Source organism: Lissotriton helveticus, chromosome 1_1 (genome assembly GCF_964261635.1).
Source record: "Lissotriton helveticus chromosome 1_1, aLisHel1.1, whole genome shotgun sequence".
Classification (NCBI taxonomy): Eukaryota; Metazoa; Chordata; class Amphibia; order Caudata; family Salamandridae; genus Lissotriton; species Lissotriton helveticus.
In genome coordinates, this window is record NC_136057.1 from 1,944,250,507 (window position 1) to 1,944,275,238 (window position 24,732).

General features: G+C 41.5%; 1 protein-coding gene across 1 annotated transcript in view; it reads right to left on the reverse strand.

Moving 5' to 3' along the window:
* The window catches only part of SOAT1 (sterol O-acyltransferase 1), a 190,181-nt gene that overhangs the window by 61,953 nt on the left and 103,496 nt on the right, over nt 1-24,732 (reverse strand). The window contains exons 3-4 of the mRNA XM_078643762.1: nt 24,134-24,192; nt 2,944-3,092 (exon numbers count right to left, since the gene is read on the reverse strand). Of these exons, the coding sequence (XP_078499888.1) occupies nt 2,944-3,092; nt 24,134-24,192 (208 nt within the window). The remainder of the gene's footprint in view (nt 1-2,943; nt 3,093-24,133; nt 24,193-24,732) is intronic.

Consider the following 24,732-nt stretch of genomic DNA (forward strand, 5'->3'; position numbering starts at 1 on the left):
CTAAAACAGTAGGGAGAAGCTTAGTGAAGGAGAAAGTGGATGGAAAGGACATGGACAAAGCAGGGGGAGGAAGGAGAAAACAGTGAAGAGGATGTGACACAAGAGACAACAGGGTAGAGGAAAAGAAAAAACACATGGTTAAGAAAGGGAGGCAAGAAGAGGAAGAGAAGCCAAAAGAGAAACGGAGGGTCACTAGAGAAACATAATAAAGGAAGGACAAGGGGCGAGAAAAGTGAGAATAAGAGGGGGACAGGAAATATGCACAATAGGGTAGAGTTAATAGTGCAGAGGAGGGAGAGTGTTAAATGATGAGAAGTGGAGGGACAAGAGTAAGGAAAACAGTGAAATGCAGTAAACTTTGGAGGAGCTCTACTCTCTCAACGATAATGCAATCTGCATTTTATTTGCTGGTTACATATTGCACCTTTTTGGCAATGGGAAATGTGCAACATTCGTTTAACACAAAAAAGGATTTATTTACTCTGAAACAAAAGGTGATAACTGAGCTGTGTCGAAACATGTTAGGATTTCTTAAACAAGCACAGGGTAAATCCTAAACAAATGATAAAATTGGCAGAATCTTTTTTTCCAATTAACTTGTATCGAATCAAGCTCTTTACTTTCACAAATTTCTATTAGGATGTGTTTTAATCCAATGTGGGTATTCTAAGAATGCACTGATTTAACTAAAATTAAATTAATGCCCAGACTAAAACATAATGCTTGAGGTACATGGAAACATCTGGAATTCAGTTATTTTGTACACTAAACGTTTCATTTAATTGGACTTCTCGTGGGGTTTTCAAAAGACCAGATATGTTTTAGCATTATGGGGAAGTCTCCTTTGAAATATTTCACACTGTTGGGCTCCTACCCATTTTTTACCTGCCACGATTATGGCCTGAAATAAATAGTGCCAAAGGATGGGTATATGCTTTCCCCTAGCAGGTCATTTTTCCAGTGTGATAATTACTTATTAGGATATGAGGGATAGATGAGAGCTTTGAAAATGCTTGACTTTTTAAAATGGTCAGGCAATGGCATTGTTATTGCACTCAAGACCTTCGTTGCAACTAGCAACCATACTAATAAAACAATATGTCATATAATGACTATAATACAGAAAGAAAACTTCAATTATTGAGCACGACACATACTCCACTACCTCAAACAATCACAAAACCAGCTACTCCACGTTCATAAAGCCACACCTATAAATCATCAAAAGGAAGCAGAGCCTGTCCCACTATGACTGCATGCGGTCACTTCCTGGAATTTCCAGGTGGAAGTGCAAATCTCCATACTTGCTCACACCACGTAACCTAGCGTTCCCCTTTCCCAGTCACAAGGGGTTACAACAGAGCATTACACCATGAAGACAACAGACCTGTGCTCAACAGGCTACCCAAGGGCAGGTGAACATCCTTTAAACAAAGACAGGGCAAGTCTGAGCTTGATGGAAATGCTGAGAAGACAGACCTTATCGGAAACTGACTTTCGCAAGAATTATCATTAAATCAATGGGGTAACACCCACAAAATCAAAGGACCTGGGTATTAATGATATAAACAAAACAATGGCCCTAGACTATTAATTAACTTGACTTAATCCATTTGGTAATTTATAGATTAGAAATGCGATTCAATCTGCATTTGAGGAGTCAAGCTGCATGGGAGAGAAAGGTTATTGAATAGGCAATGCACACCATACCCACATTTCAAAATTTGTATTTATCATAAACGGAATAACACAGTTATTTACATTATCAAAAAACAATAATTCAAATACACGGCGCAAGGACTAAAAAAGCTATAGTCAAAGGTGAAAAGGGGTGCTCGAGTGATAAGAAGAAATGTAGAAAAGATTAAGGCATACGATTCAATTATTTACAAAAAACAAACAAGCGGTTTTGATTCAGCTAGTAAACTAGGCCTGTCCAGATTGTTCTTGGGGGAAAGGAAATGAGGGGTACAGGCACAAAATACTAAAAGTGTCGACGTTTCGACCCTGATGCTCTAGGGAGTTTTGCTTCCTCGGCTGCGGGTCTTCATCAGGACAAGGGGGGGGGGGGGAGGAGGAGAAGTCTGGCCGTGATCACACCCGTTGTCTGGATCAGCCACCAACACAGCTGGGTAGGTGCGACTCCCTCCTGACTGGTTAGGATTCACCTAGTTCTGGTTCAGACGGTCTCATATTGGAATTAACTCGTGGTATTAAAAATTGAGACCGATATCAAATGAAGCAGAGGTTTCCTACCGGCGCCTCCTGGGCAATCCGGTAATACGGGGAGTTATTAAGCCACCGTTTGTGTAAGTGATTCCAAACTTATGTTCTAGAAATGGAATTGCCACGGGTTCGTTCCCGTGGGGACACAGGTAATGGAGTTGCCTGCGTGGTTATCTGCGTAGTTGTCTCGGGTCAGGATGTCGGGCATTAGTCACCGGCAGTATTCCCAAACTGGGGAGGACGCGCCAGAATTAGTCAGGCAAAATTACACAAAATCCCTCTCAGTTATACCTTGTGAAGACATTAAGCGGTGTCACCTGACTTTCAGAGGTACAGAAAGTCAAGGTCACTTAAAAAAATCTACTTGCATATGCTAAGACTTGCATATTTTATTGAGGCTCAGGATAAGTTCTAAAGGCAGTCAATATAGAAGTGTTGAGGAAGAGAACAATGAAGTGAAAGGCAAAATGAGAAGACAGAGAGAAAAGGGACAGAGAGGGCGAACAGGAGAGAATATATGGGCAAGTGGAAATCATGGGTAGCAGAGGCAGAAACAATGGTGTATAAGTACACCAAAAAGTGGTGCTGGTAGAGGCAAAGTAGAGGGCAGTTATAGAAAGTAGGAACAGAATAAAGTGGAACGCTAGCAATGTGCCTAGAAAAAAAAAAAGAAGGAATCAAGAGGAACGTGAGGAACAAGAAAATCTACATCAATACCTGTGTTTGATGGAATCCTTCTCAAAAATACCAGGAGTGAAGTTTGATGTAGATGACGTAGACTCCAACAATGTCGACTCCTCAATCAAGTTATCCACAAACTCGCTGAAGTGGGTGTCCACTTCCTTCATTAGATCTGACTTCATAAGCTGTGAGAAGTATAAAAACAGAGTCACATGTGACTGATCAAAGGCAGCAGGGCACCTGGGCATAGTCAGGATGCTGCTCCCCACAAATGTATAGTGCACTTTATTCCCAAACCAAGCACAAGATGGTACGCAGGACCAACTTTATTAACATGTTCATTTGATACTCGTTCAATATACAATGAAAAGAAACATCAACAGCACAGTAATTGCCGATTGAATTCTAAAGTACTAAAACCCTGTATGGAATAGCTTGGTCGTTAAAAATTATAGGTATTTTGAGTTCTAATACAAGAGATGTAGACAGATGTAGAACATATAAACATTTTGCCAGGCGGTATTTTGAAATTATAGCTCTCCAGTAACAAATGGTTACTACATGATGAAGCTTTTATCATGTAGGTGTTTATAGAATGGCTACAGGGAAAGTCATCCTGGATTACGGACTAGTTTATTTTGCAGATTCCTTAAATGGGAAATCTGTAGGCTTGAGAGGTTTGAGACTCCCACATAAAATGCCATTGAATGGATCTTGTGACATGTCTGGCAGACAAACCATAATTACACATGGTTTATTAATGCTTCCAGAACCCAGAGACACTTGAAATGGGCATCATACTTTGACTTGTAATGTATTTTGTTTTTAATACAAGATGCAACAGTCTGAGACTGTTATACTACATTCGGAAAACTGTAAAAATGGTTAACATGGTCACTATCTTACATGCTTTACTGCATTCACATTATCCTACTACTATACTTTAGGCTAAGTATATAATTAATGTTCTTAATACACTTATCTCTCACGGTAAGTATGGGTGGAGTGAAGAACAGTAAAATTATACTTACCTTGCAATGTAGCAGCACGTTGATATAGTGGATCCCCTATTACTGTATGTCTATACCATCAACTTTAATATACAGGGACACAGGGCCGTTTTAAAACTTCAGGCCATATGGTTCTAACTGTCCCAGATATCTCAGATCTGCAGTAGATCTGAAACATTGTAGGTGCTACTTCACTGAGAGGATTTTAATAAAGAATGTTTTAGGAGTCCAGTAAAATACTGGGCCTTGTCCTGAAGAACAAACCATTCACTTTTGCATTAGGCTGGATGTATCAACATGATCTGAACAATCAGCATTTAGATTTCGTTTGCATTGTCATGGCTCTAACCACTTTGGTAAGTGCATGCCTCTGTACCAAAATAATCTTTTAGTTAAGTTAGAAAAATGCCGTAAGAGAAGTGTTCCCTTTGGATAATATACTGCCTCAGAGTGGGCATATTGCTGTGGAGGGAGGGTCTGAGGCTAACAACTTTAAAGATATAGGACACTGATCTGCGACAACTTGTACAAATAACATTGGGAAATATTTCATTCCACATTGAGAAATGGCCCACACACACATCTGTGCAGCCTTCTTTTCCTTCTTATTCCCTTTTAATTTCTGGTCAAACTTTGATTCAATCTGTGACGTTTCGATAAAGTCATGTGCAGCGTATGGTCTGGAGAGCAGTTACTGTTGCATGGTGGTTGATCATAATCAAAATGTCCCAGCTTTTAATGGCAATTACAATGTTTAATACAAGGTATCCTTTTCAGATATGAATAAAATATTTATATCTCCCTCATAACTAACCCCTTTAAGCTCTGGCTGAAGTAAAAACTTCGTGCACAACCCAACTTTCTAAGTGCAGCAGGTTCTGCGTGCAAGTCAGAAAACGCCCTAAGATTCGCATATAATCCACCAAAACCTAACAGTGTGACCTTTCACAGAGTTCAGCCTTCAAGCAGCACCCTTTGCAAAACCATTGTAACCCTAAATACTCACCACATGCAGTGGGCTGGGGAAAGGGCTTTGGTTTGAACTACCTTTGGTGAACAGTCACTGTGCACCCAGTGTCCTCTGCGGCCAATCTTGCCTTTTGGTACAGGGCAGACTCTGTAGAATAGTTGGAGAGTTAATTTTTATTACCTCTGATCTAGTGGAGTCAGTCTGCAAGCAGGAACCTTTGTGATGCAGACTACATAAACGCTCCAGAGGGTGCACTCTGCAAAGCTATGCTACACAGGAAATGGAAAAGTGTGGGTTTCTGCATAGTGGAGTGAAAACGGTTTAGGCATGGGCTGAACGTTGATTCTCTCCATCCCACCAGGTATTTCACAACAGATTAGCACGTTGTCACTCCTACAGAATATGAAGACAAAAGAAGTAGGGAAACCATAATCTTGAGTAGACCCACTCTGTGTCATCTACAAACACCAGCCATTCTTCACATGGTTTCATGGTCCCTCGCCTGTTAAACACACATGTAACTCCACACACATCTCATAACGTAAGAAAATCAAGAGGTCAGTTAAGGCGGAGGGTGCTGATTTTACATGGGAAGAATCTGTAGCATTCCTCCTCAGTAGGCATGCAGCTAAAAGGCCTTTGTCCCTGGTCTACTCGTCAGCATAACAAATCAACAGTCCACCATATCCTGGTAAGTAAATTTACATGTTGTTATGTTCCTTCGCCCACATGTCGTCTGCCTTTATAAACATTTCCACGAAGGCACTGAATAATATGGAAAAGGATAGCCTTCTCTGGTGCTTTACTTGGAATGGCAACCTCCTCTACCCACCAGTGGTAATTGAATGGGTCCTACTCCTTCAAGAGATAATAGCCTACACAAAAAATCCCACAATCAAAGGCTGTTAAAGCACTTAAAAAAAAAAAAAAAAAACACAGTCTGACATAGCAGCTCAACTGCCCTCAAGTGTAGGTCGCGAGCCAAGTTTTCGTGGGTCATGAACTTTCAAGCAATAAATATAGGTGCCTTTAAATTTATCTTGTCACATTTGCTGAGCTTCAAAGACAGAAGAAGTCAAATGTCAGGCTATGTCTTCTGTCAAACTGCTGCTTATTTTTTATTTTATTTTTAACTTGGGGATCGGTGTTTAAAAACTCCTCAAACTTTGGAGTCGAAGAAAGTAAAGCAAATTATGTGACAATCTTGCTGGGGTACTGGGAGTGGGAAAGGAAAGTCTGTAGGATGTCATTTCTATGTATTGTATTGTTGTATTGTAATTGCATTTATATAGCGCTTACTACCCCTGACGAGGCGTCAAAGCGCTTTTTCAGCGGGTAGCATGCTACTCCGGGACCATAGAGGATTAGTGTTGAATTAGTATAGACAAACATGCAAGTACATTTTAAGTGGTGGACAGGTTAGTCAGTTATTTGGAATGATAGCAGAAGGATAGAGGAGGACAAAGGTTTGTATTTATTTATCGCTCGCTTGTTGACGCATGCTATTCAGGAAGCCTATAAAGGATTAGTGGTGAATTAATATGGTGAAATATGAGGTAATTTCAGTGCTGGGTATTAGTCTGTTACTTGGAGTGAGAAGGATAGCGGATGGATAAAAAGGGAGAGAAAGCAAAAATTAAGCAAATATTTTTTATCTCTTACGAATGACAGAAACAAAGAATTTAATAGGATAAAAACAAATCAGGACGCTTGGTGAATACAAATGATAAATATTCTTGGAAATCAGATTGCCACATATCATTTGTGTGCAGTATTGCTATCCGTAAAACTGTTTCTCTGTGCAAATTTAGGGTTAACTTGAATGAAACATGCTGTATGTAAATGACAGTGCACTACCACACGGTGCCTTAGCTAAACTACAATTATATATTTTAAAAAAAGCCCACCACTTGTCCATTATAGTGAGTCGCAAACTTTTGTTGTTCTAAAAATTGGTCTGTGGTTCTAAAAAAGTTTGGGAAGCACTCCTATATGGAGGATTCTTTGTGCTTGACTTAACTGCTATCACTAAGTGGCATATACAGCTCAGGTTACTGCTTATTCTTTACTTTGTAAATCCCAGCTCGCCAAGATGTAGATCAATGGATTGTAGTTTGTCACAACTCCATGTGAATTCAGTGTCATGTTGCATTATCTAAATATACTAAAGGGAACCAGATGTAAACAATACAAAGCAATGTGACAATTGTGGTTCCTTTGGCTGAACGTCCATGGAGGAGATTCAGTTCAGCAAGTGTGCCAAATAAGCGTTCCCACTCGGTCGCTACTATCAATTCATGTTTCTCACTTTGGGAATGAGACAACGTTGTTCTACTGCTTCTCTAAAACAGTCTTTTGGCAGATCGCCCCAGCCGCGATTTATATTTTCCCGGTTCAATATATACATTTTGGGCCCCATTTCCAAGGGTGTTACGGCTCATCAGGTACCAACTCTATTAGCAAATGTAACAGAAAGCACATAAATATATGTTAATCTACATTTATTGTGACATTGTGACTGACAGACATCCTTTGAACAGCACTCCATTGCTTTGTAGCTAGTCACCACCTAGAAGTCCTAGAACTACAGGCGTGCACATACACAGCACTTTCTACCAACTCCTCCCTCAGCAATGTTCGATCTTAAACCAGTGACAATGTCCTGCATAGACCTATAAATTAACATCCATTTACTACAAGAATGCAATTCAGAGTGCACAGGCCTCAAACTTCACTCTGAAAATAATGCTAATCTTTCGGCACTCAAAACACATCACCAAAGCAAGAAAATGCATGCACAGGTAGGCTATTAAGTGATCATTCCTGCCTTGACAACTACCCACACACAAACTTACTTTCGCTGAACTTGCTATTCCTGCGTAAAATGTGGTATGTGTGTTTGAGGGAAGAATCACAGAAAATCCCAGTCTCCATACAATGAAAGCATCTTGTGCCTGAAACTTGACTAAAACACATACAACAAGATGCTGGACGGAGTGCTGAAACTTTTGAAGCATTCGCCCCAGTCAAGAGATCTAGGTTAAACCCATTGTTCTTTTGCTCACCATATCATCCCAGTTTGGACCCGGCCCTATGCAAATCAGTCTTGACCCTGCTCCTCATGGGAACAGTCTAGCCCGAACTGCCATGCCAGGTCCCCAGACCGGAGACAAGCATCCTAGGACCGGTTTCAGGGATCATCCCTCATGAGCCAGGTTAGCTTGAATCCTGTGGCGCAGCCAGCAAGTGACCCACGTCTGGGCATACCCATGGCCACTTAGGGCAAACATAGCAAACACAACAAGATGGACAGAGTACTGTGCTGCATAGATTTAAATAAAGAAGAAAAAAAGTGCTAGTACATGTCCAGTGTTGACTGGGTCATAGTATTTTTTTCAGCTTTACTATAAGGTGGGGACAAGCACACAAAGGGGAGGGGGGAGGAAGGTGGAAGCAGAAGCACAGCAGAGGGGAGTGAAAGGCAAAACCAAGAACAGAGGGAGAGAGGTAGTGGAGACACATGCACGCTTAAAGAGTGCATGTAAAAAAGTGAATAAAATGTACCTGAAGAAGCCTACGGCCAGTGGAAGGACACTGGCCGCAGATAGGAAGCCATACTAGGTCCATTATCCACGACAGAACGCTGAAGCCCTAGGAAGAAGTAGAAAGGAGCAGGGGCCACTGACCAATAAGAAGTAAGGAAAGTGACATGCAAGCCAACCAAAAGTAAGTAATGATAATTAAAGGGCGAACTCAAAGCCAATTTAAAGCTTTTTTGTTTAACAATGGGTTTTGCCGACAGAGCATGGATGCTGTTCAGGCGAAACCTAAAAATGGCGAATGCCCTCACCCGACTTCAATAGTTCTGATCCCCTTACATATGGCTCTTGTTACAATAATCCCAAGTACCTGCCTGTTACGCTAGGCAATTGCTTTATGACAAACTGCCTCTCTGTTCAGTTCTATAGAATACTCTACGCATTCGTGTCCTAGTCTGGCAGGCCAGAATAGAAATACAATTATCTGATTAAAAAGCACGAGCTAATTCTTGAAACTGTCAAAGTGTGAATTGCTACATTTTGGCTCCCTGTAATGTTCCACACTAGCCTATTTTACACTAATCACGCATTTCCAATCATTTTTGCACAACACGTTTCGGCCTTGCTGAAGAAAAATGCACCCCCAGAGTTCAGTTTGAGGACTGGAATCTCTTTTTAACATCAAAACATAAGATATTTAATAGGAATCTGCATGCTAATATTTGTACTGTTTTGCACTACAGAAACAGTACTTTATCTAGTCCATCATCCACAAGGCACCAAAGACAGCGATATTGGTCGCTTTTGTCCAGAGCCACTGGAATTATGAGATTTTGTGGCAGCAACATTTTCTGCATAATTATGATTTGTTGTATTTGCCACATAATCCTTCATCTGCTGCATAATCTGCATATTTTACCACCCAAAAATTGTTTGTATTTCAAACAGATCAAAAGTTACTAAAAATGCAGCAAAGGGTGTCACATACACTTTAAGGCCTTCAGAAAGGTTGATTGGTCACTTTTCTGTTGCTTGCAGTTGCCTTGCTTTTGCTGCAGCTGGCAATCAAATGAGCAGTTGCAATCCACATATTTTCAGTCCAGGCATGAGAAAACTGGATTTACATTAGCCAAGAGGCGTTGAGGATCATTAACTTACCACCAGTACTATAAAGAGAAATCCAAAGGAATAACTGAAAATAAACCCTGGACAGTTGTGCTTAAATATGAAACTTAACAGCATCTATGCAGTTTTAACAAATTTCTAATTGATGGAATATTTCTTTGTTCACATTTAGCATTTAAAACATGAGTAGACTGGCTAATTTGTCTCAACTGATCTGACAGGAGAGCAAGCCATTCAAGATTATGGCACACGACTTTAGGTCTGGCCTGGACGCATTACTGTCAAATATTTAAACTGTACATGGAGTGACCTCTGGTTCAGCTCAGAGGAGTATTACTCTCGCACCACGTACTATTGGTTGTTTGATAGATCTTTCCACCTCTGGAGTGCTTTCACTACCAATGCTCGTTTCCAGCACTGCTTGGGAATCAAGTAGCATGCATCAATTTCAAAGGCAATAAAATGAAGCCCCTTTTTCTTCCATTACATTCCGGAAACCATGTGCAATTATACTTGGAGAAGCATCCCAGTTTGCGTTCATTCTGCGGTATAGCTGGAAGCCACGTGAAACACTTTGGAGTACATGTAGATTTGTCTGCATGAAGATAGCAACCTTGATATAGAATAAGGAGCAATCTGGTGGAATTGTGCAGATTAGTTTAGGGTATTGTTATGGTGTTTGGCGGACTCTTTCACATTTCCTGTTGGTTCAGAATAAACAATCCACTTAAAAAATGTGTATTCGCTCAACTGAATTGCGTGAAATCTTTACATTTGATGCTCGTGGTCGAAGGTGTCAAAAGCAGCAGTGACAGAAGCACTTGTATAACTAGCACAGCTTGATCAGCAAATTGGCCACACACTTTGAAAACTTCGAAAGCAGTCGTAGTCTCTTTCATATGAAAGGGGGTTATAAATAGGACAATTGAAATTTGAATTCGCTAATAAATCAATTGCAAAACTGGAACGTAACTATATATTCTATACAAATCACATTTCTTAAAATTAGCTCATCATGGACTGTCCCTCTTAAGACAGAAATTGTTCGATAGAGATAATTTTGAAATGCATTATTGTTATGCTTTTGCTGTGTGGTGTGAAGTGCAACTATCATATTGAGAAGGTGATTTTGTTCCTCATTTTTCAAAGCGAGGCTGGACGTTTTGCAGAGGCCCAAAACACTTACAATTACTGTAATTTATCAGAAACACAAGCCACAAATTCTCAAGTAACCTCTAAAGAAAGAGAAGACTTGAAGAGACATAATGAGGGGCAAACCAAGGCAAGTGTTAGCTTACAATGTGTGACTGTTTAACCAGGTGATTTGCGACTTTATCCTGTTAGTTTCAGATGAGTGAGAGTTCACCCCTGATCTCCTGAAACTGGGGCAGGGGAGATGGTGTTGGTGTCAGGCTTGCTTGTGGGATTCCCCAGTAACACTCACTTGATTGTGGAAAGATGCCTGGAGTCTGGCAGAATCTGGAAGGTCTAAGGCAGATAAATTGACCCGGACACTTATAAGCATACCAGTGATGGGCCTGTGTGGTATGATTGGTGAAGCAATTCTTGGCTCTGCTGTATAACTTATGGGTTCTTCCAGAAAACAGTCCATAACGGGGCATTGGAACATCCCAACAAAGTGACTTCAAATGCTAAACATAGCCCCATTGAAAGGATGTTATGGGTAGGCTTTAGAGTTATGAATTCCCATGGGGGACTTTGTCCGTCGTCTGGCACCAAATGTGGAGGACCAGGGATGAATTTACACCAAGGGCCATTCTATGCGCAGGGTAAGTTGGACAAGTGGCTACCTCGGCCACTTAGCTGCTGCTGGGGTGGGTTCGTATTAACTGTCATAAACAAAAATTGGAGAACGAGAATGGATGTTTCACTAATGTACCTTTACTTACCTTATAAGGTCATGCAAATAGAAGGGTAGATCTCTGAATTAGATGTCATGGCCAAGGAACCGAAAACAAAGTATCCAAATACATGGATTCTTCTACGCAGCTTTAACACCGAGCGCGGGACAGAGAAGGTTTATCAAACGTATGCAACAAAGGTCGTGGGGCTGCTAAAGACACGTTAAGTACATAAGAGATCCTGCTAAAGAAGCTACAAGCAGTGCTGGGGGAAAAACGTATCTCTGATATTTGATGATAGTCTACATTGTGTATTTTAAATAAATGGCACATACCTTAGACTGAATAAACCGTAAAACCATGGGCAATCACAGATTGTTCTTGTATGCAAACTATAGTGCAGAACATTCATTACATTAAAAATTTTTAAAAATAAATCCACGATTTACTAGCATTCATTGGCCGTGGTGTATAGTTTGGGTTTTAAAAAGGTTGTGCTGATACAATATTGTCATACTTAAAAAAGTTCAACATATCTGTTCTTTTCTTGTTTGTTGCAATTTGTGCACTTAAGAAAACTGAAGTGCTTGATTTGCTGCTTCTGGATCAAATTTAATTTCCTCTCCATCCTGAACACTGCAAATGATTTATTCAGCTAGAAAGCATACAGATAAACTCCAGTGATTATTTCTAATTAGAAGGAAAAACCTCACAATTTACATGAAGGAGGTTTTTATTTTATTTCAGTTATGTATTTAAATCCAAAACACTTTACAAAGAAAAGTAAATGCCTAGGTGATTTCTGGATCAACGGGATCACAGTTTGCTAATCCAATAGCCAAAATAACGATATTTTATGCGGCAATACTTGTAGACTGACACATTTTAACTTTAAAGTTTAAATGTGCAGAAAAAGATGCCAGTTCAGGCTCCTAAATCATGCATACAAGGACCTACACAACTGCAGACCCGCCTACTTAACCACCGCCTGAACTTCCATCAGCCCACCAGACACCTCCGCGCCACATCCCTTTCTCTAACCCCCGCATTCGAAGTAGCAGATGCAGAGATCACTCCTTCTCCTACCTAGAAGCAAAGACATGGAATGAGCTACCCTTACATCTACAGACTGCTCTCTCTCTTTCAGAGTTCTGAAAGTCCCTGAAAACCTGGCTACTGGCTAATCAACTGGAACCTGCCAGCGCCTGAATACCCTCACGGGTGACTAGAAGAGTTCTACAAATCTACTGATTTAATAAAATTAATATGCAATAGCTTAAGTGATTGAAAATTCAAATGGTTTGTCACAAACCTTGAAGCACTTCAAAGCCAGAAAAAGTGGTTGGTGGTAGTGCGAGAATACACTGTTCAATTCACTTAGTTCCTGGATATTTTAAACTGGAGGTAGATTTGGTGTTCTGGTCGACAGTGATGGCATTTAAGAGAGTTGAATCTGGGGCACTATTCCGAATAAAATATAGAAAGACATTGCCTTTTTTCAAAAAGGAGGCATGGAGGCTGTGCGGTTTAGATGCTGAAAATTTAATTCGACTGCAGGCAGCTCTAGCTTGACCAGCCTTGTTGTACATTTTATGACGTATAAACAACTGCTTAAAATGTCTCATTAACTCAGTCAACAAAGACTGTATTGTGAGACACGCTTAACATGTGAAATAAGAGCTAATCACAACATTTGCAATAAAGTAAATAAGTGGATGATGTGTAACTAGAGAGTAAAAAAATGATTTAACATTTTGTTTAAGGCCCTTAAACCACAATCCAAAGCTTCTCAAAGTCATAACAACAGTTAGCTGGAGACCGATTCATAGCGCAAACAGATTTTGCTCAGTAAAAAAACTGTACATTGATGTCTGATTTCAGGAGGCAGAACAAGGGCCAAATTCTCATTTCATAAATGTTGACTTAGTAACTACACAAGAGTGTGCGTGCATTTGAAGATACCCTAGGTGTTGCTCCTATATCCAGTGCGCTTCAATGTGTAGCCATGTCAAACCGCTGGTTAGGTATGCTTGAAAGTGTGCAGCCATATCTTTAAGGAAAGGATTTTTTTTACAGTTTTCTGTGGAAACTGCTTCGTTCAATAGGTATGGCCATTTTCAATACACAGTTTTAGCATGGAGAGCAATATACCTGCTCTACAGACTATCTCATAGGCAATGTGATGACGAGTGTGTGACACCGTATGTTTTGACTGGAGATAAAGGGTGTTCCGGCTGGAAGTGTGCATGACCCTGCTTGCTCCCTGAATGACTTGTGCATCTAGGAGTGTCTGAAGTGATTCACGTGCGGTTAGCAGCTGTTTATGCCACTCCTACGTTTATATACATGTCTATTCCGTGAGGGACAGGCAAACATATTTCTGCAGTCTGTCTTTAGTTTACCGGTGGAACACATTCTGGGAGCAAATATGTCCCCTTCGGTCAGTTTAGTAACAACTTTATTCAATTTAAAAAAAAAATCATATAAGTAACATACAGTACATATTTGGCTATCTGTAAACAACAAACGGATACAAATTCAATAGATACAAGCATCACCAGATGCCGCAATATCGTAAAAATATATCAAGATAAAACAGCAGGTCAAACATGCCGACAAAGGCCCTCCCTTTCTTGTAATGACAAAGCTTTATACATACATTTTTAAACTGCTGATAAAAAAAACAGATACATAAAAGCAGATCGGTGGGGTCAATATAAAACTGCAAGGATAACAGAGTGGGTCCAGGTTGTCTGTAATTAATGGGTAGCAAGAACAGGCTTACAAATTTGTGCCGAAGCGTATTAAATATTGGACATATAAAAATGATAGGCAACGTGTAGCTGTCAAAGGTGTTGTCAGACTCACACAAATGGGGACTGGATTTCTTAAAACAGCAGCCATGATGGGGCCATAATTGATGGTACATGCCCAGTCTAAAACAGGCCAGCAACCGTCGAAAATGGCTAGATGTTACAACAGTAAACCAGGGTTCATCCCACTTGCCCTCTTCACCAGCAGGTGGTGTCTGACGACTCTTGCAAAGAGCAGACTCCTCGCGTACTGCTGCAGCCCCTTTAGCCAAAAGCCTGTTTCAGGCAAACATTGATTTCTTTTACTACGCTATCCGGATGGTTAAAGTCCGGCCTGCCAAGCTCTTTCAAGTTCTTTATAATGTAGTGTAGCCAGGGGATGTGTTACAGGTTATCCAGACTGAAACGGACCTTGACAATTCACTAATAGCTTAGGTTCCTCCTTCAGGCAAATATTTAACCATAGCAAAAGGGGTCAAAGTTGTATAAGGTCTGCGAAGTAACTCTGGCCAAGTTCTTCATGGACAACCTTGGAGGAAATCCCCAGTGGGACACCCAGAAGACCCCTCAGGAATCTGTTTTCTACTATCCGAATTGGTTCAATCGCAACATACCATCAGACATCACATCCAAAACTGGCTACTGACACACATTTGGCCCTCTTCTACCAGTCTTAATTGGCTTTTGGCCTAATCTTTGAGAAAATTAATCTATGCCCGCTGTTGCCCTTTTAAAACAAATTGTGTTCTACTTGTTCTGTAGCTGCCAGCTGCAACATCAGTCAAGGAGACAGGAGAAATGTTCCACTCTACTAATTTGATGGCATTGAGCAATAACTTTTTCTTTGTTTTTCTACCCCTGCTGCCTGACTTGAAGGCTCCTCACCTCGTAGCACAGCGGCCGGGCTTGGCTCCGCCAGAAACGTCACTGAAACCGACCGGCCGGGCTTGGCTCCACCGGCCGGACTACAGCCCCCAGCATCCCTAGGGGGGCAGCGACGACGCCAGCAACCAGCGCGCCAGGAGGCGCATAAATCACCGGCAGGGGCAGAGTTCCCCGTCTTTGTTTTTCTACCCCTGCTGCCTGACTTGAAGGCTCCTCACCTCGTAGCACAGCGGCCGGGCTTGGCTCCGCCAGAAACGTCACTGAAACCGACCGGCCGGGCTTGGCTCCGCCGGCCAGCATCCCTAGGGGGGCAGCGATGACGCCAGCAACCAGCGCGCCAGGAGGCCCATAAATCACCGGCAGGTCCCGCGTGGACGCGCGCGGGACGCGCCGGACGAAGCCCGGACTAAGGGCGGACAGTCTAAGACAGTCCGAGACAGGCAGAGACTTGACTGGGCCAGTGACTTTGTCTGTAATCCTAAGGGGAGACTTTCCCATTGCTCGAGGACGAACGAGGATATCATTTGCCATTAACTTTGTATGATTTCAGGCTAAGTTGCTTGGAGGGTTAGTGATACACGTTGCTTTTGTATCTACGCAGTCTTCCTGAGAGGGTATTGTATACATTGCATACTGGTGTACTATGTCTAGCAAAAAGCTATCCCCGGCGAATACTATGGACAACTACCTGGTACAGGTAGTTGCTAAAATTAACAGTGAGAGGAGATCCTCACTTGGGTTGGGTATATCTCCTAAATTACCTACGTCCATTTTGCCGGTATCTGACCCAGTTCAATCGCCTGAGCCAGTTAATAGTAATTGCTCTACTGTATTACCTGATCCTGATGACAACGCTATTTCGGACCAAACTAATTGTGTACTGGAAGTTAGTGGCAGTGAAGATGAGGCTGGATTACATCTACTTGAGGAAAAAGCCCCTACTCCAGTGCCTGCGCCGCGCTCTACTAGAGGAGCTAGAAAGGGCCTGTCCAAGCGTGGGGGGCTTCGCTCAAGTCGAAAAAAGCCTGCCTCTCCAGCCAGTAACACTGGTGGAAGAAGTATGGTCAATTGATGATGTTTGCATGTCTCTAACCAATGAGCAATTTAAGAAGCTGCTGGGCTTGATAGATACTAAGATTAAAGGAATTGTAAAGCCGTTGGTAGGCAGGATTGAAAAGCTCACTAATGAGGTCAATCGATTAGGGGGCCTTTTGAGTAAAACTCTGGATGAAGTAGAGAAATTGCCTGAAGAGGTAGTAAACAGGGTTGAGTCAAAGAAGGGAACTTCTAGATCTGAGGGTGGTGGAGGAGCAGTTCCACTGTCTAATCATCCCTCCCCAGGTAGTTGTAGCGGAAGGCGAGCAAGGGGTAGTTGTACCTCCAGTAGTACCTTCAGCTCCGGGACCTGTGAAAGGCTCGGTTGAGCTTATAGTTGAGGCTTCTGCTCTAGTCCTTGTTTTAGCTAACGTTCCTACACTGGCCCCAGGACAGGACGAAACTAACACATCATTACTGGCCAAGGCCTTACATTGGCTCACTAATAATATGGTGATAACTCCCTGGGGCAAGCAACAGTTGGCAGAGGAACTAGTTACGGCCAGGAGGGTGGAATGGATTGGAAGCAGCCCAAAAAAATTTAGTGGTGATTGTGTTGTCTTGAATCTTTCAGATCCTGAGGTATTAACCAATATATTGCCCAATCTTCTACCGCCACAGCGAAGATCCACCGACATCATCCCACTTACCTTAGACTTTTTTTACCATCGGAGTGGGAGGGGTCCTAATCGGTGTACATTAAGGACAAAATGGAATGTGGTATCAGTTAAGGGGAGGAGTGTTGCCAAAACCACTGAATGGGGACTAAATCTTGAGAATAGGTTCTCGGCCCTCTCCAATTTAAATGACTGTGATTGACTCCTTGGGGGTAAAAGTTTATTACCAACACTTACAACAGATCAGAGTATATGCACACTGTCTGCCCATAATGGTAAAGAGGATGGCCAATTGGACGCTTCAAGTATTGTAGCTCAGATAAGCTCAGCAGCACCAGAAGCAGGAGTGCTTTGTTCTTTGATTTTAACTCCTGAAGCGCATTTTGATCGTTTGAATGGGGTGGGAAACCTAATCTCTTGGAATTTGGCTGGGCTGTGTTCTAAATTAGATTGTGGGGACTGGCTCAGCTTTGTTGGTTTATATGATGTTTGTATATTCCAAGAGTCGTGGGCATGTGAACCTGTTTTTGTGCTAGGTTATTTAAATTTTTCTGTGCCAGCAATAATGGGTCCAAAAGGGAGACCAATGGGGGGTCTTACAATTTGGGTTCGTCAGACCCTTAAACTTACCATTAAAAACAGAGACTAGCCACAATGACATTCAGTTGATCAGGGTAACCAGTGACATATTGGGGTCGCTTGATATATACAACATATATGTTAGGAGCGCAAAGGGTGGCCGATCTGACGTTCTAACTGCCTTGGGTAATTTTCTTGATACATTTTCCCCTGGTAATAATGTTGTGATAGCGGGCGACCTTAATCGGACCTTTGAGCCTCTGGTCATGTGTAAGGCCTCCCTTGGTTCAGAAGAGGACTCCCAATGGGGTATTCCTGCGCTAGATCTAAAGCCAGTCACACGTTGGACCGAGGACATCATAGATCTGAATGCCATGTGCCTTGAAAAAGGTCTAAGAGCTTTGAACGGACGAACTGCACTGGACAAAAACGGCTCTATGACCTTCGATAATGGAAGACACAAAAGTAGGATTAACTATGTGATTTGTAGTTTATTGTTGTGGCCATCTGTCTGTGATATGGAGGTCATTACGAGACCTGAGAGCGACCACAACCCCCTATGTGTAGAGCACAAATGGTGGTCCGTGGGGACAAATTCAACTTGCCTGAATGCTCTTGTTCCACCTTTGGTCATTCCAGAAAATAACATGCGTAGGCTTAAATGGGCTAGCGTAGTGACTAATCAGCAGGCTATCGATAACATCAACTATGAAACTGACAAAGCTATAGTAGCTTTGGAAACAATTAGTGTTTCTTCCTCTGGCCTGGGGAGGTGGTTGATATCCATGACACCCTTTTTGCTAAGATTAAAAAACACTTTTTGAAACCTGCAAGGCGTAATGGAGTTAGAGTCAGCAAAGATGCAAAATGGTTCAACGCTGAATGTAGGGCTGCACGACTGGCACTGGGCCAGGCCATCAAAAAGAGGGTGGCCGAAACTACCCGCCTAGCCAGAAAGAGTTACAAAGCATGCATAGTGAAAGCTAAAAGAGCCTGGGACGAGGCTCACTGGTGTAAACTGAAGAAAGCCAGTGATAGAAAGGACTCCAGAGCGTTCTGGAATATTGTTAAATGGGGGAGTGAGAGAGTAGAGGAATCCCCTAACAACAACGTACCTCAGGAGGAATGGGTAGAATTTTTTAGCTCACAGTATGCTCTTAATACTCAGATTACAGGTGAGGACAGTATTATTAAGTTCTTTTCACAAGGTAATTTTTTTTACTGAAAAAGAGATTATGATTGCTATAAATGCTGTGAATAGAGGACGTGCTCCTGGTTCGGATGGCGTCCCTGCAGACATTTTTTTAAATGATAAAGAGCGGTGGTGTAAATATATCTATTTACTTATCAATTTCATTGCTAAGGGTGCTGAGGTCCCGGCTTCTTGGAGAGGAGCAGTGATTATTCCAGTGTTTAAAAAGGGAGACTGTGCACAGCCGAGTAATTACAGGCCAATAAGTCTGATCGACACTGTACAAAAAATAGTTGGCCGTGTGGTTGTAAATAAGCGCCTTGATTGGGCAGAAGATAATATTTTATCTCCTTATCAAGCGGGATTTAGAAGGGCAACAAGCACGGTGGACCAAGTATTCCGCTTCCAATTGCTCCAATGGAAGACTGTGGTGCTGGGAGGAGGCAGCCTTTACGCTGCATTTGTCGATTTGAGGGCTGCCTTCGACCTGGTGCCACGGGCCAAATTGTGGCAAGTTTTACAGAATTTGGGGGTTCCTGAGGAACTATTGACCTTGGTAATGCGATTACATGAGCTTACTTTTGCTAAAATACAGTGGGGAGGCCATGATAAGGTCACAGATGACTTCCCCGTAGAAAGAGGGGTTCGACAGGGGTGTTCAATGACTCCAACCTTGTTCACTTTGTACATAAATGGTATTGTCCCCCGCATGGTAGCAGCTTCAGTAGATGCACCATTTCTTTCAGGGTTAAAAATTCCTATACTAATGTTTGCGGACGATTCGTTAATTTTGTCCAAAACCCCTGGTGGTTTACAGCGTGCCTTGTCCATTTTTGAGTACTTCTGTGAGGAACATGGTTTAGAGGTGAATGCCTCTAAAACTAAACTCATGACCTTTAAGCCACATCGTAGCTATAAGTCCAAAATTGTCATGAGTGGGCGGCCTCTCGAGGTGGTAAACTCATTTACATATTTGGGAAAATTCTTATTGCAGATAATAACAGGTGGAGTCAGCATATAAATATTGCTACCTTGCGACATAAGCAATTATCGGGAGCCATTAATTTGGAACATAGGAAGTCTTTGACTAAACCCGTTAAGCCAGCTTTGCTGGTCTACGAAGCTAAGGCTATAGGGTCCGCACTTTATGGTGCAGAGATGTGGGGATTTGAAAATTTGAATTCTCTGCAAGGGTCAGAGAACAAATTCCTAAGGCTACTCACTGGCACCCCAAAAAGTACTCCTCTTCTGCCTCTAAGATATGAGCTTGGTAGGAAACAAATCAAGGACCTAGCCAGATTACGACCAATCTTATATTGGCGAAGACTATGGACCACTCCCGAGCTTGCGCATTATGCCAAAGGTTTTATTGATGTCATAAAGGCGGACTGCTTTCATAAAATTAGTTGGCTCAATACACTGAAGGCTACTTTCTTTGAGCTTGGGTTAAGTCCTATATGGCTTGATCCAGCAGGTGCATCATTTCCTTCCAAGTCTGATCTAAAAAATATATTTTGGGAGTATGTTGCCAGCAGGAGTTTGAGTAATTCTAGTAATGGGTCTATGTCTGCGGGTTTCCTTGAGGTAAAACTGTATCCGGCTCTGGAGTCGTATTGGGATATTATCTCTAAGCCAGGTGACAGGAAGCTCCTATTTCAATTAAGAGCTGGAGCCCTCCCCATAAGATCATTGACAGCCAAATGGGGTTCAGGGGGGTGTGACACCTGCCCCGCATGTGGAATTGGGAAGGAAACTCTTGGTCACTTTTTGTTCGCATGCAAAGCATATTGTGTCCCAAGGCGCGTCTGGCTAGCTCCTATGTGTAGGAACCTTGGGACCACTTGTAGTTTTGTTGCCTTGCGCATTATATGTTCAAGCCCACTTACATGGATAATAATAGCAACAGCAAAATATATTGGTTAGGCATGGGCGATCAGGCAGAGACTGCTAGTTAATTAACTATTCTCTGTCTGTAAAATCTGCCTCTACGAACCTGTTCTTATTGTTTTTAGACTATTAATGAACCTAGCAATTATACAGAGACTGCTAGTTAATTGACTATTCTCTGTATGTAATTCTTGTTTCTATGAAATTGTTACTATCACAGAGACTGCTAGTTAATTAACTATTCTCGGTTTGTAAAATCTGCTTTTATGAATCTGCTCCTATTGCTTTTTAGTTTAATAATGAATTTGGTAACTATACAGAGACTGCTAGTTAATTGTCTATTCTCTATATGTAATTTTTGTTCCCAGGAAACTTACACCAAGGCTTTCTAAACTAAAAATGTTTTATTATAATGTATCAATCAAATCTCTTTTTAATCATTTAACAATACTGTGAGAATTTTTTAATTGAATGTATTTTTATGGATTCAATAGTGCTTTGCAAATGTTTGACTGTAAATTTAATTCTATTTTAATATTGTAAATAATTGTGTATGCTATGCTTTTATGAGTAATTACTCGAATAAAGCACTATTTGACTTGACTTGAATAACTTTTTTTGTTTTTGTGTTCTTAGAACCCACCACAATTGACATGAGATTTTTTTTAATGTGTTAATAAATAGAGACTACCCATGAAATCACAAAAAAAATCCAAGAGTCGACGAAGGCACTATGCTGTGCGGGCAACCAGAACGGCATTGTCTGCGTATAAGAGAGCGGATACTGATCTATCACCCACTCTCGGGACATCCAACCCATGCTCAGACAGCGCTGCTTTAAGATTATGAATATACAAAATGAAAAGGAAAGGAGCCAAAATGCATCCCTGACGGACTCCTCTCCTCAGATTAAAGTGCTTGGTGCATTCGCCATTGGGATAATATCTTATTGATGCCGTTAGACCATCATGTAAATCTCTCAAAAAGGAAACAAGTGCAGGTCATTCTAGGCCTTTGATGATTCAGGTGTTGACTGCATTCATTTCTGTTCATCTACGTCTCCCTTCGAGAACTACAAGATTCCTAAGCATAGGCAGGGTCTCTTTCTTCCAAGAGTTGGAGTAGATGTGCTGACGCCCAATATTACTGTTACAGAAGCCAGTCTAAATGATACCTAGGACTCCATCCACATCTCTTTGGCGAGGTGCTTTTCTTCTCCTTCCACTGAGCTCAAGTAAGGCAAGTTTGCAGGCTACAGGTTTTCCACAGTATGTGACATTCAATATTCACGTTTGCCTCGGTAAGGGTCGTAGTGTTTGTTTACTCATTGGTTAGGAGCATGTACAAAAAGAAATGTAATACCTTTCCACACAATGCTGGAAAAAGGGAATTCATTCTAAAATGTAGTGCTTCAGTTACGCCCTTCTTAAGTGTTTTAAAGTTCATAAAAGCAGAGTCACTTCGCTATTAGAGCTACAAAGTCAAATACTTCTACAAAATGCATCAAAGTTAAATTTTAACTTCCAGGCTTGGAGCATCAAACATTTCTAAATTGGCTGTTTTCTCTTTGATGTTGCACTGAGCCCAACCAGACACTCCCTGTGCCCAGATAGGAAGTCCTAGAAATTCCATTATCTGGGTTACCTTCATTCTTTTTACTTGTAGTATTGAAAACGTACTCCTGGTACCTCAACCAAATATTTTTTTTGTAACTTTTTTAGTTGCTAGCACTCGTTAGCCGACCTGAATTACAGCAATGGTGAAAGTACTGTATTATTTAACTGATTATTAATTTCAGGCCTTGAGGTCACAGATCTCCATGCTCCGATTATCGGAGCACTACCACCAAAGCATTAAGGAGAACCTTCCTAGTTAAGGATAGGACTGAGTTACTCCTCTTGTTACCAGAAGTATACCCACATGAAGAAGGACACAGGAGTGAAAAGAAAGGTTCTCAGCTAAAATCTGGGATACAACAATTGCATAATGGACAGTGGTGACAGTTAGGTATGCAATATGTCTATCCGAAGTTGTGCAAAAATATGTGGCATGTATCAATCCTCTACCAACACCGAAGGAGTAAAAGGAATATAGTTACTTTCAAAAATACCTCAAGAGTGGCAAAACACAAAAAAATACTTGAAAACCAAAGGAAATTCATACTTGTGTCACAAAATGGATCAACTTTTTTGCTAATTCCTATAATTTTCTGAATTCTTGGAGTAAGGACACACCATAATTAAAAACATGATTTATTGCCCTCAAGGGACAAGTGGGCAACAAAAAAACTCACAAGTGCTCCAAAGATGCAGGTCCTAAGATTACATGTCATTCCCACTTTTTGCAAAAGACACACAATTGATGGACGGAATGCAGGACAAATCAAAACATTCACCCCCAGTCAAGAGATCTGGGTTAAATCCATCATTCTTTTGCTCGCCATGCCACCCCAGCTTAGACCTGGCCATATACAAATCAGTCTTGACCCTGTGCCTCATGGGAACAGTCCAGCCCGAACTGCCAAACCAGGTCTTACCGGGACCGGAAACAAGCTACCTAGGACCGGTTTCGGGGTTTCACCCATTTTTTGAGAAATTACTTCTCTATAAACTTTAAAATAGCTGATCAAGGAATGTTGATGGGAGATGAATACTGTGGCAGCATATTCACCACCTGTGTATCAGTGGGTTCCCGTATTTTATTTTTAATTACTTCTTCATCTTTAAAAGGGTTTAATTAAAGTAAAATTAATCTGGTCAACAATTCATTTGTACTTCTTGACCCCAACTGTCCAATCATACTCACTCTTTTAAACTCTAATGATGGTTGGGTTGCAAGACATGTATGTATTCACGTTTGCATTTAAATGCCCTTTCTGGTACACAAATGATTAAGGCTTTAGATTGGCCTTTCAGGGCAAAGAATGGTGTATCCACTCAATGTTGGCCAAGCCTTATCTACATACAAATTTGTGTCTAGATTTTAAAAAAAACATTCAAATCAAATAAATGGGATGCCTGTCAGCTTACAATGGGTCAAAATACTAACGATTCCTTCGTGTTAACTTCTCTTCCTCAGTATCTTAAGACATGATGAAAAGGCCCGGATTTTCTTTCAGGTATAGTGGCTGAATAATTTAAGTGTGCCTTCAAAATCTAGATCTTTGGGTCTGGAGTGTACAACTGAATAGAGTTAATTTAATTATTGAAGAGGGAAGGATTTGGTTACCCTCCACGTAGCAATAGTCATGAGACACTGATACAAATAGGACACTGCAACTAGAGAAAGGAGTTGGAAGTGAGAATCCGGGCGAGTCCACCCAGCTCCAGCGGCGATACTTATTATTGTACCACACAACAAGATAAGACCGTGATAACCAAGGTAAACCTATAAGAACAGCAGTACCCCACCAATTTGTGTGTATGCCTTATTGTGAGTGTATGTGTGGACATGCTTAGTATGAAATAGGTTTGAGTGGACTTCTCCATACTGTAATATTTCACTCAACCTATAAGCATACCTTTTTAATTAGCTGTTCCCCTGATCAACATCCTTGCCTGAGAAATAGGATTTGGACGGATTGATTACCTGAAATGCACCCCGTTCTCCCCTCCTCATCAAATTCCAAGTAACAAAGGTAGAGTGAGTTTACCTCTGCTTTCCTCTTCAGCTCCATTCTCCTGCTGATCACATGTTCCACGTCGACTCGACCTTATAGACAAAACAAAAGTAAATCAGTATACAAGATCATGGTGGCTGCTTTTCATGGTCAGCGAACATGAAGAATAGCACTGCCTCACTCCCTCCCAGATAGAAACAAATAGGATGTAGGGGGGAGGTAAAGCAAACCTTACCCCAGAGGAGAACAAAGAGGTGAGACAATTGAAGGGGAGGAGGCTGTGATAAAGACAGGTCACACAACACAGCACATAAAGGAAAAGGCAAGCACATTTGGCTAGCAAAACTATTATAGGAAAGCAAATTAGATGTATTAAACAGAAGACAACCGAAGAGGAGGGACAGAGACAAGACAGACTGTCAACCAGACATGCCCCAGAATTGAAAGAAGAGGAGAGCTGATCAGCAAATCTGCCCAATAGGAGAATTGTGGCAAGGACATAGACTATTGAGTAACATTTCATTGACAAGGCACATACCCGTGGCAAACAACTGTCCAAGATGAAAAATAAGGCAAGGGGTCATACTCAGCTCAAGAACTGCATTTAAGTATGGGGACAGAGTTAGCAAGCC